General features: G+C 38.1%; 1 protein-coding gene across 1 annotated transcript in view; it reads left to right on the forward strand.

Moving 5' to 3' along the window:
- The window catches only part of LOC127447338 (striated muscle preferentially expressed protein kinase-like), a 149,979-nt gene that overhangs the window by 107,658 nt on the left and 21,256 nt on the right, over positions 1 to 21,065 (forward strand). Inside the window, 17 exon segments of the mRNA XM_051709161.1 lie at positions 742 to 1,002; positions 1,136 to 1,294; positions 1,383 to 1,572; positions 1,787 to 2,016; positions 2,181 to 2,300; positions 2,746 to 2,850; positions 5,063 to 5,269; positions 5,364 to 5,487; positions 5,717 to 5,889; positions 5,985 to 6,097; positions 8,446 to 8,614; positions 14,166 to 14,265; positions 17,964 to 18,164; positions 18,848 to 18,905; positions 20,489 to 20,566; positions 20,672 to 20,844; positions 20,961 to 20,987. Coding sequence (XP_051565121.1) covers positions 742 to 1,002; positions 1,136 to 1,294; positions 1,383 to 1,572; positions 1,787 to 2,016; positions 2,181 to 2,300; positions 2,746 to 2,850; positions 5,063 to 5,269; positions 5,364 to 5,487; positions 5,717 to 5,889; positions 5,985 to 6,097; positions 8,446 to 8,614; positions 14,166 to 14,265; positions 17,964 to 18,164; positions 18,848 to 18,905; positions 20,489 to 20,566; positions 20,672 to 20,844; positions 20,961 to 20,987 — 2,488 coding nt within the window.

Genomic DNA, 21,065 nt, shown 5'->3' on the forward strand with positions numbered 1-21,065 from the left:
TCGTGGAGAGTAGCATGAGCCTCCACATGCACAGCGGGCCATGTGATAAGATGCGCGGATTGACTGTCTCAGAAGCGGAGGCAACTGAGACTTTTCCTCCACCACCCGGATTGAGGTGAGTAACCGTGCTGCCATGAGGACCTACTAAGTAGTGGGAATTGGGCATTCCAGATTGGGAGAAAAAAGGGGATAAAAAAAAATCGGCTGATTAATCAGTTATCAGCTGTCTTTCTTCGACATTCAATCTTGCTTCTGAACAACCATCTAAATCGGGCATTTCTGTAACTAAAAACAGCCATTTGGCTCCTTAATGTTTCAGTTTAGGAGACAATGCACACATTGTACATGCACACAAATATGCTGATAACTCCTAAAAATCAGCTTATTTAAAAAAAACAAAAAAAAACAGACAAAACAAGAAACCCGCGTTTACATGATTTGATATAATCTCTGCTTTTAAACATCAAACCATGAAGAGGTATGTGCACAACACTTGGGCACATTGGATAAGCCAGTAAGAATGCCAATAGAGGTGTTTGCATGCATCGTGAATTCGGGATAATGGGACAAAAAGCTTCCCGTGTCGTTCTGTTCCATTTATGACCTGCATTAGCAGACTATGTTTCTCATATCTGTTGTAGGTAAAGCACCTACAAAGACTCCAAGCCCTTTAAACCTCTTTGAAATTCTTTTCATCACCACTCTTGATTGGTTCACCTTTATCTGTATTTTTTCTTTCAGCTCGTCCAGTAGAACCAGGCCTGGCCATCATTCGGCCGGTGAGAGACATTATGGTGAAGGCAGGGGAGACGGCCCTTTTTGAGTGTCATGTAATCGGCCCGCAGGACACTGATGTTGACTGGCTGTCAGATTGGAAGCTCATCCAACCAGCTCTTTTGAATTGTAAGATGCATTTTGATGGGAAAAGATGCAGGCTGCTGCTTAACTCTGTACATGAGGATGATAGTGGAACATACACCTGCAAACTGAGCACAGCTAAAGGTAAGAAGCTTGCTATTTGGGTCCTGTAACACAGTCTTGTAGAATACTTTAATGTCATTGACACATAATGGACCACTTTCACAGACTACCAGTATGACTCTTGTCCTTTTCCATTCCATTATATCATATGTAGAGGAACTGACCTCCAGTGCCAAACTAAAGGTCATAGCATCCATAGAGCCCCTCTTCACTCGTAAGCTGGATGTTCTTGAAGTGATCGAAGGTCGTAACGCTCGATTTGACTGCAAGGTCAGCGGGACGCCGCCACCTAAGGTCACCTGGAGCCACTTTGGTATGAGTCTAATTCCCTTGAGTGCCTCCCAGTGCTTGTAGAGTAACATCAAGAAGGTTGGGTCATCTGTGTGTCATGTCTCCAACAGATCATCCGCTGGAGGAGAGCGAAGACATTCGGATCTTGAAAGAAGGAGGGCGGCACTCGTTAATTATCTCTCATGTTAGTAATGAAGATGAGGGCCTCTACACAGTAATTGCACGGAATGCAAATGGACAGGCCGAGTGTGCAGCGGAGCTTTATGTGCAGGAGCCCAGGCCAGCAATATCCTCTCAAATGTACGAACCTTGACATTTATTTAAAGGAAATCTAAATTGTCCAATTATTTACTTACTGTCATGTCGTTTAGAATAACATGAGGGTGAGTAAATAATGACAAAATCTTAATTTTTGAGAACTATTAATTTAATCAAAGAAATAAAATCACTGAAATCATAGTGTTGTATAGTGTTGTATTGTGATGGTCTTGGTGTCTACCTTGATCTATAACAGGGCAAAACTGGAAAAAATGCCCTCCATTCCCGAGGAACCAGAGGTGCCTGAGAATGAGATGGAACGCTTCACTATGCCTGACTTCGTCAAGCCGCTCTATGATCTGGATGTGGTAGAGGGCAGAGAGGCTGTGCTCAGGTGTAAAGTGGCTGGCCTGCCATACCCGACTATCACCTGGTTTCACAATGGCAAGAGGATTGAAAGCACAGAAGACAGAAAAATGACACAATGTAAGCTGATGCCGTAATTAAATTCTCTTTTGACAGTATTACCTACTGATCCCTCCAGAAAGCAGTCTCTTTGGAAATGATAGTGTGAGAAAGGGGAATACCTGGAATATGAAGTGCTGTTTGTATGATGACTGTCTGGTTTCACTTTGTTGTCTCTTCTGCAGTCAGAGACATTCACAGTCTGGTGGTCCGCTCTGTGTGCCATGCCCACGGTGGAGTCTACAAGTGTGTCATATCCAACAAGGTGGGCAAGGCCACCTGCTATGCCCATCTGTATGTGACAGGTAAGTTTAAATCTCCATGGCTGTCACATGCAAAATATGGGAACATGGGAAAAGACAGAAGCTCACCAATAAGTTAAAGGGATAGTTAACCCAAAAATTACAAATGTCTTCATTTACTTGCCCTCATGTTGTTCCATACCCGTTGGACTTTCTTTCTTCTGTGGAACACAAAAGGAGATGTTAGGCAGAATGTTTGGGACAGACAGCCTCAGTCTCCATTCACTTTCAGTGTATAAAAACATATCTCTTTTTGTGTTTCATGGAATAAAGTCTTACAGGTTTGGAACAACATGAGGGTGAGTAAATGATAAAAGAATTTACATCCCTTTAAATGATTACTTATGGTTGTATAGGATTGTGTATTCATGAGAATTTGTGCAAAACTCTTCTGGCACCAAATAGTTGTTTTATTTTATTGTTTTTATTGTCTCTTTTACTGTTTTAGACATCCTTCCTGACCCACCCGATGGGACCCCAGTCATTGAGTCCATCACTGGCAAGACTATCAGGCTAAGCTGGAAGAAACCTAAAAGGCTGGATCCATCCATTGGTATAAATTATGCAATTTTATTATATTTATGAATTTCATTTAGAAACTATTTTTACTAGCTTTCTCACATTTAAAGTTTTGAATTTCCCCAATGGAAAATGTTTTATTGCTCAGAGTAGTGGTGGGCGATATGGCCAAATTCTTATATCACGATATGAATAATTTTCCATCACAATAATAACGATAAATATCACAATATAGTACTTATTTTGTATTTTTTTGGAAATCATTCAAAATTGGTTATAAATATATTAATTAACCATATTTTACTGCCTATTGTTGGACAATTAAGTCAATTAATAAAATACTTCAAAATAGTTCCTCATATAATTTTCTCTTTATTTGGAACTTCACAATAGTCCAAGCAAAACAATAAATAAAAAATAAAAAAAAACATAATGCATCAGTAAGAAAAGAATCCAAAGAAAATAAACACTTCTTGTAGAAAATATCCAAAGTTATGTAAACACTTCTTGCAGAAAATAAATATTCAATAAATATAAAGACTTAAAATAAAAATATGACCAAATGAAAGTGGAGCACATCTTTTGGCTTTCATAATATTCTTCTGCGTGCTTCATTTGAGGAGGTAAAACATATTGCTTGCATCACGTATTACGATTATCGTCATGTTGGCTTTTGTGAACCTACACCACAGATGTCGCACCTGTTTTAATAACCAGCTCCTCCTCATTTTCTTGACTTGTTTGGAAGTCATCTCATTATTTGGAGATGTTTTTTCAGGGTTTTTCCTGGGTCAGAAATGATTCAGTAGTGCGAGTGATCCCGCTCTGCACTCTCCTGTAAATACCAGAAAGCCTGCTGAACTCGCGCGCCATTTTGTGCTCCAGAGATAGCACATGAAACACATGTGCATGTCAGATGAGAAACAAATTAAGCACTTATGAACGCGACATGAATGTAATCGAATTTGCTTATGTGGCTGCCAAAAAAAATTTTATGAAAAAAAAAAAACCTATCCATGTTTCTTAAATTCTCTTAGTTTCACGTGAAGCCCTGCCCACTGATAGATAAGCCTACACTGCGCACATGGATATTTCCATATAGCAATATAAATGAAATAGCAAAATCTCTATCGATTGACACTAGATTGTCGCCACAATTTATCTTGTCATATCACCCAGCCATAGCTCAGAGATTGCTCTTTCATAGCTAAGGAGACTTAGTTCTCATTTATGTTTCATTTAAGTAGAATCATTTTCATTTCAGATGTTTATATTACAATTTCTCAGGAGATAGACTATTGTTGACACATAGCAATAGCATAGAGCTAAAAAATGATGTGGATTGCATAGCTTATTTACTTAATTTGGTTTTACAAGAAATTAATGAGAAATGTTCATACTGAATTCTGATTCCAGATTTTGGTATCTTGGCAAATCTGAGCGCAGTTTGAGACATTGTTGAGATCTCTTCTGAAACTGTAAAGGAGACACGTGAGATTACTGGGTTCTTTTTCTCAGGAGCAAAATCTGAGATGCTGTCTTCCAGATATCTTTTGAGATATTAAAGAGATCTCTAATGTGAATTTTCTTCCCAACGGGTCACTCTATAATGGCACTCACTCAGTATAATAAATGCACTCTCTGCACATACAGTAAATATTTATAGTGCCACTCTCCTCTTATTTCCTTTAGACATTTACAAGTATAGACACCTGTTAAGTATAGCATAAAAGATATAGCATAACATCTTATTTATTGCTTTACTGCAGTTGTTTCATGTGTTTGTCACGTAAAACAATGTAAATCTTAGATTTACTGTTGTATTGATTGTCCAAGCCATAAACTTTTATCTCTTTTCCTTGCAATATGATTATAAAATGGATCTAATGTTTATTAAATAATGATTATTAAATAATCAGACTAACCCTATTTCATTTTTCAGTTTTAGCTGTCAAATTTAATACTAAAATATTAAAACGGTTTACACTACCAGTCAAAAGTTTAGACACATTAAACTCGTTCATGGGAACTCCTTTAAAACTTTAACAAGTATTGCAAGTGACACCTCATGAAGTTGACTGTGTGTGCAGAGCTGTAATCTAGGCAAAGGGTGGCTTCTTTGAAGAAGATACAATCTACAATAGTTTTGTTTTAAATTGTCAGACTTGCATTTGTGTTATTTCAAAGTTGAGTATAAGTAAATGTGTCCAAAATTTTTATTGGTTATGTATATTTCATCATTCCAGATCCTAGCACCCTGATGTATGCTGTTCAGCAGCAGGCCTTGGGGTCAATCCAGTGGACCATCATCGCCTCTTGCCTGAAACAGACCACCTACACCATTACCAGTTTGTCTAAAGGTGTTCGCTACGCCTTCAGGGTGCTATCAATCACCAGCAAGGCCTTTAGCAAGCCGTCGTCTGCCACTGATCCAGTGCAGCTGCTAGATAGAGGTATGCCACAGCAGACAAGGACAGCCACAGATAGGCGGGTCAATGAGATGTATAAGTTACTGCAGCACACTGGCTTTTATCTCTCTGTCTGCAGGCCCATACCTCCAGGAGGCTCCTATAATCATTGACAAGCCGGACATTGTGTACATGGTGGAGAAGCAGCCCTTAAGCATCACGGTCACTCTTAACCATGTCAATGCATCGGTCACCTGGAAGAGGTATTTTGCATTTTGACTGCATTGAATCATTATGGAGATGATCCTTTTACACTGTTTCTTATAATATTTTATTTTTGACCATTACTGACCCTTTCACATGCTGACAGAATCAACAGCAATCCCTCTACCTTAATGGCAAATATGCCTGTGACTCTCTCTGCAATTTATGGTAAAGAACATTTTTTTGTGTTTGTATTATTTTGTCGTTATTGTGTGATTGTATTTTTAGAGGGGGAGTGACATTCTCTAACAGACCAGGCCTATTTGAGGTGAGCATGCCTGATGATGACCAGCACACACTGAAGCTGTGCAAAGTGAAGAACAGTGATGCCGGTCAGCTCACCTGTATCGCCAGCAACCAGTTTGGCAGTGACTCTTGCATCTTGACCCTGGAAATGGCCGGTGCGTCACAGTTTTCAAAATTTGAATTGCTGTTTCAGTATCTGTGTGACTGCACAAAGCGAGTGTGTCTCATTGTATGATTTATCTGACTCTAGTGCCCCCAACTTTTGAGACGATCATGGAAGACCTGGATGTGAACGTGGGCGAGACTCCTCGCTTTGCAGTGGTGGTTGAAGGAAAGCCCGTCCCAGACATCCTTTGGTACAAGGTGTGCCAAAGCGAACAGCAATAGAACATTCAGTTTTATTAAAATGATTTCTTTTTATTATGAAATAGACTTAAAGATTTTGTTGGCTGAATTAATTTTGTTCGCTGAGAAATAAAATTTTCCTTGATCTTTTGAGATTGAGAGTTCATCATACTATTAATACATATTGTAACTTTCACATCTCAAAACCTCCTCCTCAGTATAAAAAGACAGTTAATGTAAATTGAGCAGCAAAAACTGCTTTTTCTGTACTTCTGCAACTTACAGAAGTCAAACAGATTTAAAGACATGACTGCCTACATTTACATGTCAACACTTACTCGATGTTTAGAAACTTGGCCTCATCAGTCACTGTGAAGTAAGTAATAAGATACTATTATGCATCAAATTATTCCTAAACCCCAGACGAAATAATTATAAAAGTAAATGTGTAAAAGTCCACCATAACTTAGTACTGGTCCTGGTTGTTTGTAGCACCTGCCACTGTGCATACCTTTCCGAAAGATCCCAGATTTTTAACATGGTCCCTGATCATTTCAATCTAATCTTAAAGGAATAGTTCACCCAAAAATTAAAATTCTCTTATCATTTACTCAACCTCGTGCCATCCCAGATGTGTATGACCTTCATTCTTCTGTAGAAGACAAACAAAGGTTTTTAGAATATCTCAGCTCTGTAGGTCCACATAATGCAAGTGAATGGTGACCAAAATTTTTGAGCTCCAAAAAACACATAAAGGCCGTAAAACAGAAATCCATAAGACTCCAGTGGTTTAATCCATGCCTTCTGAAGCGATCCAATCGTTTTGGGTGAGAACAGACCAAAATGTAACTCCTTTTTTACTGTACATCTTTCATTGCAATCTCTAGGCATGATCAAGATTTCAAACTAGATTACACTTCCTAGTGCTTAATGCATGCGCAGAGTGCTAGATGGTGCTAGGAATTGTGATTGATCTTGAAATCATGATTGCCAAGGAGACTGCTTTTGTCAAGATTTATAGTGGAAAAGGAGTTGTATTTTAGTCAGTTCTCACCCAAAACCGATTCGATCACTTTAGAAGACTTGGAATAAATTACTGGAGTCTTATGGATTACCTTTATGCAACATTTATGTGCTTTTTGGAGCTTCAAAGTTTTGGTCACCATTCACGTGCATCGTGATATTATTATAAAAGTTTTTATTTGTGTTCTGCAGAAGAAAGAAAGTCACACATCTGGGATGGCATGAGGGTGAGTAAATGATGAGAACATTTTTGTTTTTGGGTGAACTATTGGCTTATTTCAGTGTGGATTGTTATGTCACAATGTAATGCAGACTTTACATAGAGTCTGGGGCAGCAAAAACTTGACAGCAATCCTGCAGCTCGCAAGGAAATGCAGCAAAGCGATGCATCTTATTTAACATTCTATTTTTATTTTTCCTATAAAGTAATTTAAGGAAAAACCTCTAAGGCAAAGTTTATGCTTAAAGGTGCACAATTTTTTCCTCATTAAAAAAGTTTAAGTCCTAAAGACATAAATTGTAATTTTGCAATATATGTAGGATATCATGACCACTCACATTTAAATGAAGACTCCAGTCATAGTAACCATATAAAAGCTGTTTTATTCTACATGGAGAGGGTCCGCACATGGGGGCTGCCATGCTAGAATCACATGACCAGCCGAATACTACTCATTTGATCTAAGTAACCATCCTGTTATTTGACACTTTCACTCACTTGTTTAAGTAATCATGGCTGACTGTGTATACTAAATTTCTACAATAGCATCTGAAACTGAAAATTATTGATTTTAAATGGTGCTGCATCCAAGCCGCTAGGTGTCAGTGTAAGTCCAAGATGACACAGAGACAAAAGTTACTGAGTGCACCTTTAAATAGAACATAACTGAGAACTCCTTTAAGTCTCCTGAGCAAAAGTAGATGTGATAGATGTTTGTTGTTCTCTTATCAATTACAGTCACTGAGGGTTTAGCTTGAAATGAGCTCTTGAAGAAACTCTGAAGAAACTAACTTTGCTGGGAGACACTAATATATCATACTTTTATCACTAAACTTTGCTGGAAGACACTAGTATATCATACTTTTATCAATATCTTGAAGTCAGACCATGTTAAACCCCCCTCCTGCTGGCTGAGCACCCACTAACTCTCTATAACTGATATTTCATTTACCCATATCACTTCCCAGGGAGCCTGTCAAATTTATGCTTTGAAAGATACTGCTGGATGTTTAATTTCGTTCCTCACTGCCCTGTTCACCTCAAACCCATACGAATGCATTTCACATACAAAGCACAACAACTGCTCACTCAATCTTTGTGCTTGTTTTGCTTTGATTTTCAGAGTGACATCCTGCTGTCAGAAAGCAGCCATTTCACGTTTGTGTACGACGACAGTGAATGTTCTTTAGTGGTGCTGAACACTCAGCCGGATGACTCAGGAGTGTACACCTGTACTGCTAAGAATCTGGCTGGCTCAGTGTCCTGCAAGGCCGAGCTCACTGTCCATACCAGTAAGCACTTTATATTCAATCAAGAGTGTTGTATTTCTAAGTTGAATGATGCAACACCTTAGTGTAACACAAGTGTCCTATCTAGGAATCCCTGGGAAAACCAAGATGGCGCCGCCAATGGCAGCCATGGCACGTTACTTTGTCCTGCTCTGTTTTGTTTTGTGGATATATTTAGCAGAATGTGAACCTGTCACGATTATTTATGCTAGAGATGAGTTGTTAAACCTTCGTAATAATATACCAGTTAACCTGACATTGAATTTCACCTGTTCAGCTTCAGTTCTCATAGAAGTTTTTGTCAAAGGTACAGAGGTTTTCTACTGTGCGCTGAAACGCAGAAGAGGCAAGCGTGCCGGTGCTCTGATACGCTTTCGTAGAAGGGGACTGCATTCACCCCTCCCTGGAATTGCCCTCTCCAATCTCCAGTCCCTGCTGAATAAACTTGATGAATTGCAGCTACTTCTCAACACAAACAAGGACTTTAAACTTATTCTGCTCTCTGTTTCACGGAATCCTGGTTATGTGAATCATAATTACCTTCTACATAAAATGATCAATGGTGTAACGATGTCACAGAACTACTGAAAATATGTTCCCCTGATCTGGAGTCATTTTTCATAAACTGTAAACCCTTCTACTCACCTCACGAATTTGCCTCCTCCATTGTAGTCGGTATGTATATACCACCACAAGCCTGTGTGCGTGCCACGCAGCATATGTTGGCCGAGCAAATCACGAGTGTAGAGAAGGAACACCCGTACTCATTACTCATTATTATGGGAGACTTTAACAGCACCAATCTGTGCAAAGAATTAACAAAATACAAACAACGTTACTTGTGCCACCATAGAGGGAAAATTGCTTGATCAGTGCTACACCATGATTAAATATGCTTATCATTCTATTCCTCGCGCTGTCCTCGGGCAGTCCAACCACATCATGGTTCTCCTAATTCCTGCATACAGACAAAACTACAAACTGCAAAGCCTGCTATCACCACAGTAAACCGTTGGAAAAGTGAGGCAATCGAGGAGCTACAAAGCTGCTTTGAGACCACTGAGTGGAATGTTTTCAGGGATGCAAACAGAGACTTAATTGAATACAAAGACACAATAACGTCATACATTAATTTCTGCGAAGAGAAATGTGTTCAGACCAAAACACGAGTCAAATACAATAATGACAAACCTTGGTTCACACAAGAATTGAGGCAATTGCAGCAAGATAAAGAACGGGCATCCAAAAGTGGAAATAAAGACCTATTCAAAAAGGCCAAGTACAAGTTGGAAAAGAGAATTAGAGCAGCCAAGAAAAGGTACTCTAAAAACTGACTGACAAACCAGTTGTTGGCCAACGACCCAACATCAGTCTGGAAAGACCTGAAAGAAATCACAAGCTACAAAAAGAAACCACACTGTGCCATGAACGATCGTCAGTTAACTAATGATCTCAACACATACTACTGAAGATTAGGGCTGCAACTAACGATTATTTTGATCATCGATTAATCTAATGATTATTAGAATGATTATTCGACTATTCTGCTATTATTGCAATGATTAATCATTAGCTCTTAACCGATTATTCAGCTTGTGCCCCGACTTAAAAGGTTGTATTAAACATGCTTACTAACAATAAAGAGGACAAAATCATCTTTTAAAAATACCTCTAAATTACATTCACTGAATAAAGGGGAATAAATACTTTTTATTAAGTTTAATTCAGTAAAGAAATTCACTGCAAAAAAATCCTATTGTTATCAAGAGTTTTTGTCTTACTTTCCATCTAAAAATCCTTACAACAAGATACATTTACTTGAGAAGCAACATATAAGATATTTAGACTTGCTTTAAGAGAAAATATCTTAAATATAAGTGTATTTTGTATATAAGTGTATTTTTTTTCACTTGGTTATACTTTTGCGAGTACAGTAAAGACAAAATATACTTCTATTCAGGATGTATTTTCTAAAAGAAAGTTGAAATATCTTATATGCTGCTTCTCAGATGAAAGCATCTTTTTTTAAAGGATTTGAAGATATTTTAAAATATTTGAATTTTTAATATTATATTCAACATTCTCAGATAACAATTTTTTCTTCTGCAGTATAGCTGCTAAAGAAAATGTACGTTGTTTTAAAGGAGTTTTAGATATTTATATTGGAAAACAAGCCAAAACAAAAACAAATCAAAAACGTATTTTGTTGCAGTGTATAATGAGGCGAAGACTACCCTCTCTCACCTTTCTGTCCACTTCAATCCATCTTTAACTCACAAAAAAACAAACTGTCTCTTATTAATAAAGCTGCGTATTGCCAATTTTCTTCACGATAAGAAATGCACAGTGACACATATATTATGATTCAATAAGTCGCGAGCCATCACGTTATAATCTAGCTGCATTAAGCGTCCGCACTTGAGGGATGAGCGTCCGCGTGACAAAGCATGCCTCAGCCGGGTGCAGTTTCAGTCTCTCCCCCTTAGATCAGGACATTTGCACAACTCATAGAAGAGGCGCTGACCGCACAGAGAAATGCCAGTTTCGGAGTTTGTAGTTATTTACATGATCTAGTTATTTTTGTATTATAATGCATTAAATGTAACTGAAATAAAGATGTAACGCAGGGGTGTTTCCTTTAAAGACGCTAAAACACACAAATTTTACTTTAGCAGAGCGGCAGCTCCAGCTCCATTTATTCCACAACAAGAGTGCTTCTGTATTTACTTATTTTGTATTTTTGCATTATAATTCCCTCATACTTTGCGATCTACATCACCTGAAGCTGTTTGGAAAGTTTAGAGTGCATCTGCACTGTGAGCTGTGTAATTCTTACTCCCCTCAGTCAGGTGCGAACTGCAGTGCTGCTCTTGCGTGCCATCATTTGAGTTTACTGTGATCTCATGTTATGTTAAATGAGATCAAACGACTATTCGACAACTACAATTTTTGTCGACAATTTTTTGTTGTCGATAACGTCGACTAAACATTTCAGCCCTACTGCAGATTTGAAAGAAAGTCATTCACACCTCAGACATGTATACAAGACAACTGCCTCTGCCCCCCAACAAACACCAATGATTATCTGTGATTATGATGTAAAGAGACTCTTCAAAAAACTAAAAAGGCACCTGGACCTGATTCAGTCTCTCCTGCCGCCCTGAGACACTGTGCAGACCAACTAGCTCCGGTTTCTGGCCCTGTGCTCAGTTCCAGACTGTTTTAAAAACTCAGTAGTTGTCCCAGTTCCCAGAAAGCAAAGGATCTCATGCCTAAATGACTATAGACCAATTTCTTTGACATAAGTGGTCATGAAGACCTTTGAGAGACTTGTGCTTACGTATCTTAAAACCATCACGGACCCCTTGCTGGACCCCTTGCAGTTTGCTTACAGAGCCAACAGGTCCGCAGAGAACGCTGTGAACATGGGCCTGCACTACATCTTACAGCATCTGGATAATACTGGATCGTACGTTAGGATTTTGTTTGTGGACATAAGGTCTGCTTTTAATACAATCATTCCCAAGCTTTTACAAACCAAGCTGGTCCAGCAGGCTGTGCCAGACTCCTTCAGTCACTGGATCACTGACTTTCTGACAAATAGGAAGCAGTGTGTGAAACTAGGTAAACACACCTCTGACTTACTGACTCTCAGCACTGGGGCACCACAGGGATGCGTACTCTCTCCGCTACTTTACTCTCTATATACCAACGACTGCACTTCTAAGGACCCCTCTGTTAAAATCTTAAAGTTTACAGATGATACAATGCTCATCGGCCTCATTACAAACAACAATGTTTCTGCATACAGACTGGAGGTGGAACGTCTGGCGTCCTGGTGAGGCGCTAACAACCTAGAGCTGAACGCTGTAAAGAAAGTGGAGATGACTGTAGACTTTAGAAGATCACCTCCACCCTCACTCCCCCTAGTCATCAACGGATCACCTGTTGTAGTCAAAAAATCCTTAAAATTCTTAGGGACAATAATCTCCCACGACCTAAAATGGGACAGTAACACTGCCTCTATTACTAAGAAGGCACAGCAAAGGATGTACTTCTTGCAGCAGCTAAGAAAGTTCAACCTCCCACAAGCACTGATGAGACAATTCTATAAAGCCATCATAGAGTCTGTCCTCACTTCATCCATTTCTGTGTGGTTTGGATCAATTACCACATGTGAGAGGATGAAACTCCAGCGAATCTTCAGGACAGCTGAAAAAACTATTGGCTGTAGTTTGTCTTCAATACAAGTTCTGTATGATACACGATGCAGAAAGCGAGCAATTAAAATAACAGAGGACTCTTCACATCCTGCCCGCTGTATTTTCCAGCCTCTTCCATCAGGAAGGAAATTCAGGTCCATTAGAACAAAAACAACAAGTCACAAGAACAGTTTTTTTCCTAGAGCTGTATCTTTGCTGAACACACAAGAACATAGGTGGTGCTGCTCTCCCTAATATCATGAGCCATTTTTGGTGAATATCTGTACATCTGCATTTGCACTCTCTGTCCATACATACATGCAGTGCATATTGTATATATGTTATTCACTTTTGTACACCTCTATTTTTCTCTCTTTATCTATACACACATATTTGTATTTACTGTATTGAATTACATGTCTGTACTTATAAGCAAGTTTGTCTTAATGTATGTAATTTGTTTGCAACTGCCAAGTCAAATTCTTTGTGAGTAATCTTACCTGGATAATACAAATCTATTCTATTCTATTCTATTCTATTCTAGAAATGATGCAACAAAGCGAAAAGTGGTCAATCTAGGGCCATCACTTAAATTCATGGGGTCATGCAAAAGGACAATACTGTCCAAAATGAAGAAACCTTTTTTTCTTTTACAAAAATGTTATCACTTAAACTCCATTAGAGGACCTTAGAGTCCCCAACTGACAAAAGTTCTGAATAAATTGTATCTCCCTCATATAAATCTGAGTTTTGGCCCTGACCAGCCATGGCGACAGATATTAAATTTTGTTGGGCCTTTTTATTTCTGTGGTGTCATTCTGAGAGGCGCCACCCACAGTGAAATTTCATTCGTCCAAAGTACCACTCCACATAACTGTATATTAAACTTAAAATACAGTATGTGCAAATTGGCTATGATTGTGTGACAAAAATATCTCAATACTGTAGAAATCCGTTTTTGTTTGAAAATATCATCGTTTTTCAGAGTATGCAGTAATGGAGAATGTTTCGAAAGGCTCTAGGTGTGGATGTGGATGAGAAGTGTAATCGTAGCGAAATGAGATGAATCAGATGAAAACGTATTATTGTGGACATGGCCGAAGTAACCCAATATCCAAGACAGAATGTGAAATTGAACTTGTGTTAGGGTTGAGGTGAATGTGTTGAAATGTAAGTTTTTGAAAAATTGTTGAACCTACAGTGCATGTGCTGCCTGATCAAGCCTTTTAAAATGATCTGATGATTGTTTTTGATGATTATCTTTCTGTGTGTGTGTGTGCGTGTGTGTGTGTTTGTGTGTGTTTGTGTGTGTGTGTGTGTGTGTGTGTGTGTGTGTGTGTGTGTGTGTGTAGCCAAAAGGGAGAGAGATGACTCGATGGAGGATGAGGCGTCCATTCTGAGAAAGATGCGGAGGCTCACTGATTACTATGACGTGCACAAGGAAATTGGGAGGTGAGTCATCCGCCTGGAGCCTCACTTGGACACACACCATTTATCTCTAATGATTTCCTCCACTGAGATAGAAACTCAAAGAGCCGAATCCATCAGCTATCACTGATGACAGATCTCGGGTCTTCTGACTCATCATACTCATCTAAGAATCAGCCGAAAAGGGTTGCCATTTTTCATCACATCATTAAAAATAACACTAACGTGTAAGCAATTTTTTGCTTTATAAATAGAGGTTGATTCAGCCATCTCAGAAGATAAGGCAAAATGGCAAAAAGACTGGTCCACACTGCAGCATATACTGGCCATAAACCATCCACAACCAACCACAGTTCATTTGTTCCTATGTGCCATTTAGGGGCTGAAATAAATCTAATGATGAAATAATCAAATTAGATAATGCCACGTCTGCCTCCGTGGACAGTTGTATAAGAAACACTAGCAGAAAATGTGTACAGACTTCTTAATAAGGTAATAACAAGTTCTGTATTGAGAAACCACCTGGATCCCCATGTAAACTTACTCATCTTACTCCTCAAATAATGTTGATTTTGATTCTCTGGAAACAGATTCACATCAATGTGGCTTAAAAAATGCACAGTGTAGGATGGTCAAAGCCACTTTGTCAGAGAGAGGGTTATTTGTGTGACACAATGGTACGCTGAGTGTTTGGCTGGGCGGAGAGGAGAGGAATGCAGCTATTGTGGAGCAGTATCTCTGCACTGCATGCTGTCGCTCCCTCTGTGCTCTGTGCTTTAATTATAATTTTCATGTCTGGCTGCCACCGTTCTATTAAGACCTGAACCCAGGTTCCTTCTGGCTGCTGTTGCTATAGCTAATCCTGGAGTCATATCCACATACACAATGCAAACAGACATATGCTGCAGCACTATGTAACACACAGTATTGCCCATGGTGAGAATAGAATGCTATTCTATAGCATGGGGGTAAGTGGAAAGTTAATTGAGGGCTTGGTATTGTGCTACAGTAAATACACAGAAGAAACATAAATAACTGAAAAATGCCCATTTGTATTTAATTTTCAATTTATATTTTCATTTAATTTGTGTTACGATATACAGGTATTGCAAATTATATATTATATATATAAATTATATATAATACATAATATATATATACTGTTTATTTTTAAGGCAAAGTGTGAAATTTCTGTGCCACTAGCATCACCAAAATGAATTGTGAAAATAATGACTGTTCAAAAACGTTTACCAAACACTCCCCCATCTGCTATTAGAAAAACTGGTAGTCCCACCCCAAATTCACGCCAATGGTTTAACCATTGTTTCTCTACAGTATGTTGGGCTGCTCAAACAAACAACTTTGAAATCACCATATACTAGTGTTTACATTGTCTGGAAAATCAACCAACAAATGATTTCAAGTGGAAACACTTTACAATAAGGTTCCATTTGTTAACATTAATTAACAACATTAGCTAACATAAACTAACAATGAACAATACGTTTACAGTATTTATTAATCTTGGTTCATGTTAATTTCAACATTTTAAAAAATCAATAGTTGAACATTAAGTAAAGCGTTAGTTCACCTAAAAATGAAAATTCTCTCATCATTTACTCACCTTCATGCCATTCAAGATGCGTACGACTTTTTTCTTCTGTAGTACACAAACAAAGATTTTTAGAAGAATACTGTATCTCAGCTCTGTAGGTACATACAATGCAAGTCACTGGTGATCAGGCCTTTGAAGATCCAAAAAGCAGATAAAGTCAGCATAAACATAATCCATCAGACTCCAGTGGTTTAATCAATGTCTTCTGAAGCGATCCAGTTGATTTTGGGTGAGAACAGACCAAAATATAACTCCTTTTTCACAGTACATTTTGCCATTAGGTACAATCATGTTTTCAACCTCGATAACACTCCCTATAGCACAATCTAGCACTCTGCGCATGCGTCAAGCACTAGGAAGTGTAATCAAGGTTGAAATTATGATCGTGTTCAGCAGAAGAAAGTCATACACATCTTAGATGACATGAGGGGGAGTACATGATGGGAGAATTTTCATTTTTATAATGCCAGCACTTTGACAGTCCAAAAGTCACATTTAAGCAGCAATAAAGTAATCTATACGACTCCAGTCGCTCAATGAATGTCTTCTGAAGAGATCGATAATTAAAACGTTATTAACTTTTAAAAGGCACTTCCTGCCAGCAGCTGATGCAAGGCATGATGTAAGTGCGTCGGCGAGTTCACGTGAGAATTTGGAAGCGGCGCTTATTTACAACATAAGAACGAACTTCACGCGAGAGTTTGGCCTTTTCAAACTGCATCAGAGCCCTGGATGGAAGCGCCGATTTAAAGTTATAAACATTTTAATTATCAACTTGCTTCTTACATAAACCTATCGAAGACATTTATTGATCGACTGGAGTCGCATGGATTACTTATATGCTGCTTAAATGTGACTTTTGGACCGTCAAAGTGCTGGCACCCGTGTACTTCCATTATAAGGACCTGACAGAGCTCTATCTTAATCATCTTAATTTGTGTTCTGCTGAAGAAAGACATTCACACACATCTGGGATGGCATCAGGGTAAGTGAATAATGAGAGAATTTTCAGTTTTGGGTGAACTGTTCCTTTACAGTCATCTTTGCACATTTACAGTGCTGGGTAGATTGCTTCTGAATTGTAATTGGGTACTCATTACAAATTACATGAAAAAAATTGCAATCAGTAATGTAATCACGCAGATTAAATTTTTTGGGGTTATCCAATCCCATTACTTTTGGATTACTTTTTGGATAACTTCCAACCTAACTCTTTTATTTAATGTCACTTGCATTTGAGTAGGATAATCTTGTACCATTTTAACATAAATATACAAAGAGGAAGGAAAATATATTCCATTCTTTATTGCTAACAAACGCAATACATGTGTGGTAAGAGATCAGACCAGTTATTTTTTAAGAATCAACGTCACAAAAATGGCCTCAAAGTTATCACTAAAGCATTTATTTTCATTTTCAAAGCTGAGTACAAAAGCAATTCATGAAACTAAAACAAATGCAATTACATTAAATTGTGAATATGTAATGTTGTATATTTGGGCATTTTGATGTGTTTGATGGACAAAACCCTTCCAAACACATAGCCACACATGGTTATATTACACACAGAGTGATCATTCAAATAATAATTAGGTAGGCTCTGATTTAGAGTGAAAAATGTAAAAGATTTTTAAAAAAAGAGAAAAAGTACGGTGATCAAAAAATTATGAACAATTTATTGCTGTTGCCTAATTAACATGTAATCATGTACATTAAAATTTACGAGTATTTTTAAATGTAATTTAATCCAATTACAAGAACTTGATTTTCATAACATGTAATTTGTTACTACCCATCTTTACAAACTAGGATAGAAGAAAGTATCCAATCCCATATAACATAAAAATTAAAAGCATGAAACACGTCACCTTTGTATTAATGAGCGCTGATTACTTTTGGTAAATAAACCATTCATCAGTAAAAGATTAATAGTCACTTTGACATATGTCGACATTCAGGTATGTCAGTGCAAATTACATAGTTAAAAGTAATGATCTTTTCATTTGCTTAATCATGCTATGGCTCAGCTGATTATTAAAACTCATCTTCAAGTCTTTTCCAATTATTTTTTTTCCGTGATGTGATAAAAACTGTTTTTTTCCCTCAGAGGGGCATTCTCGTATGTAAAACGAGTGACACAGAAGGTGGGAAAGAAGGAATTTGCAGCTAAGTTTATCTCGGCTCGAGCTAAAAGGAAGGCCTCGGCTCTGAGAGAGATGAACATCTTGTCTCAGCTGGACCATGAAAGGATCCTTTACTTCCACGATGCCTTTGAGAAGAAGAATGCTGTCATCATTATTACAGAGCTGTATCCTTGTTTTACATCTCTGAGAGCTTTAGGAATCACCAATTGTAAAAGCATGTTTAATTATGTTGGCTTGACAAAGCCAATATACAGTTATTATAGAAATTTGGGTTAAGGTTTTTTCAAAATCCCTAAACCAAGTCCAACATTTGAAACTGCAATTCATCTTAGAGCTTTCAAGCTACATCCATCAAACTTGGCACAGTCCTTCAGCCTGTTCAGACTTAAGTTGCTAACTGATGAGACTAACTGTTTTCCCCACAGTGGATGATCAAAAACCCTAAAGTTTGCAGAGAAGTGCTTGCAATGAATTGCTCTTTTGAAGCTATGAATTTGTACTTGTGTAATCTGTACCTCTTTTCCGTATTTATCTAGTGTAACATTTTTATAAATACCTCATATTTTACACCTGCCATAGTAATATGCCCAGAATCATTTTGGAGTGCAGTGATTCGGTCAATCTGCACTTTGACTGTCACAAATACTTCAAGTCAGAGTCTCCAGCAAAGCCACACATAGAGAAGACATCTTTCATAAAACATGCACTTACATAGATACACACATACTGTATGTACTTACTCATAACCAGTCATGCACAATAACACTTGCTTTTCACATGTGTTAGCAATGATGAGTGGATCACAGGCTTTTCCAGTCACTGTTATTGCCTTTGACAATATGTAAAGATGCCATGAGGAGCTTCTGGAAAGGCTAACAAAGAAATCAACAGTAACAGAGTCAGAGGTGAGTGAACCAATTTGATCTTTCTAAAGTGATGAGAAAAGTGTCAAACAAGGTCTGAGTACATTATTCTGTAACATAGTTTGACGTGTTGGGCAGCCATGAGTAAGTGACCCCAAACTTTTGAACGGTTGTGTATGTTTAATAGTCTTGTTATTTTATCTGTTCTGTTATTGGTTCTTATATTATTAGTTCTGGTCTGTAATTTGTTGTCTTGTTTACTTGTTACCCATGTCTGTATATTTATAGCCCTCATGTTATCTAGTCCTTTGTCGAGTATTGCAATGCCGTTTCATCGTCTCTGCATTGTCTAGTTATAGTCGTCATAGTCAAGTCTAGTTTATGTTCTGGTTTATGTTCTGTTTTATTTTATGATTTACTGATTTGTATCATCGTATCATCTTTGCTTGCTCCTGTCATGCCTGCCTACAAAGTTACATCTGTTCAGTTGTGGACAAAGTACACCAATCCTGCAGTTGAGTAAAAGTACAGATACCCTGATGAAATATTACTCCAGTGAAAGTGAAATTACTCCTTTTAAATTTCCACTTGAGTAAAAGTACAAAAGTATTTGCTTTCAAATGTACTTAAGTATCAAAAGTAAAAAAGTACTGGTCTATTAAAGGGATAGTTACCCCAAAAATATGAGTCTGTCAGTATTTTTTATTAATTGATTAATTGGATAAACAAAACAAAAACTAAATCCTGTATTTTATAAAAAAAATAAAATAAAAATAAAAAACGGGGCCTGGGTGCCTCAGTGGTAAAGATGCTGGCTACCACCCCTGGAGTTCGCTAGTTCGCTAGTTCGAATCCCAGGGCGTGCTGAGTGACTCCATCCAGGTCTCCTAAGCAACCAAATTGGCCCGGTTGCTAGGGAGGGTAGAGACACATGGGGTAACCTCCTCGTGATCGCTATAATGTTGTTCGTTCTCGGTGGGGCATGTGGTGAGTTGAGCGTGGTTGCCGTATCGTTGCGCGGTTGATGGCGTGAAGCCTCCACATGCACTATGTCTCCGTGGCAACACGCTCAACAAGCCACATGATAAGATGCGCGGGTTGACGATCTCAGACGCGGAGGCAACTGGGATTCATCCTCCGCCACCCAGACTGAGGCGAATCTCTACGTGACCACAAGGACTTAAAAGCACATTGGGAATTGGCCATTCCAAATTGGGAGAAAAAAAACAAAAAACATGTTGTTCCACATCTTGCCCAATGTTCTCCTCCAAACAAAGAGATAAGAATATACCAGTAAAATGTAGGCTATGCCCTGGCAAAAATAAATCTCTTAATTGCATTAAACAGCACAAGCAATCTGTCAAAGCACCTTACATGACAACTCAAATGAAACTATGATTAAGAGTTTCTTTTCTTTTAAGCTTTTATAAAATGCTCCCATGCTTTAGACAACTTGGCCTTTGCCAATTTCTTTTTTCAATAGAGATGCATTTTGTGCTGTCACTGAAGGAGATTCCTCATGCTACAGTGCACAGATTTAGACTAAATACATTTTTTGATTTACTCCGAAAATTTCTATAACAACAGGCCTAACAAAAGTTACAATGTGTATATGTTTACTACAGATCCGGTCCAGTGTGAGACAGCTGTTGGAGGGTATTAGCTATCTTCATCAGCATGATATACTTCATCTGGACATCAAGGTAAATGTTATGGAATTTGCTGTCATCACCATTTCCTTCTATAAGCATGTAATAATCACAGTACTCAAAGATGTGTTGACAAGGCCCCTCTGTTTTTCCATTCAGCCTGATAATATCCTCATGGCAGACCCCAGCAGTGATCAGATCTGCATATGTGATTTTGGGAATGCTGTAAAGTTCACACTTGATGAGGCACAGTATTGCAAATATGGCACTCCAGAATTTGTCGCCCCAGAGATTGTTAACCAGACACCCGTCTCCAAGGCAACGGACATCTGGTAACATACCTGGACTCTCCATCACAAAACCACTCCTGTATAAAATGTGTTTGCAGCCTCTAAAGTGTTATAAATATATTAGTCTCTTTTTCACAATCTTAACTTTTTTCTTACAGGCCTATTGGAGTTCTAACCTATTTATGGTAAGAGAATGTCATTTGTCTGTATTACAATAAAGTAACATTTTTCAGCATGTAGAGTTTATTTAAACAAGATGCTCT

This window comes from Myxocyprinus asiaticus, chromosome 10, assembly GCF_019703515.2.
Source record: "Myxocyprinus asiaticus isolate MX2 ecotype Aquarium Trade chromosome 10, UBuf_Myxa_2, whole genome shotgun sequence".
Lineage (NCBI taxonomy): Eukaryota > Metazoa > Chordata > Actinopteri > Cypriniformes > Catostomidae > Myxocyprinus > Myxocyprinus asiaticus.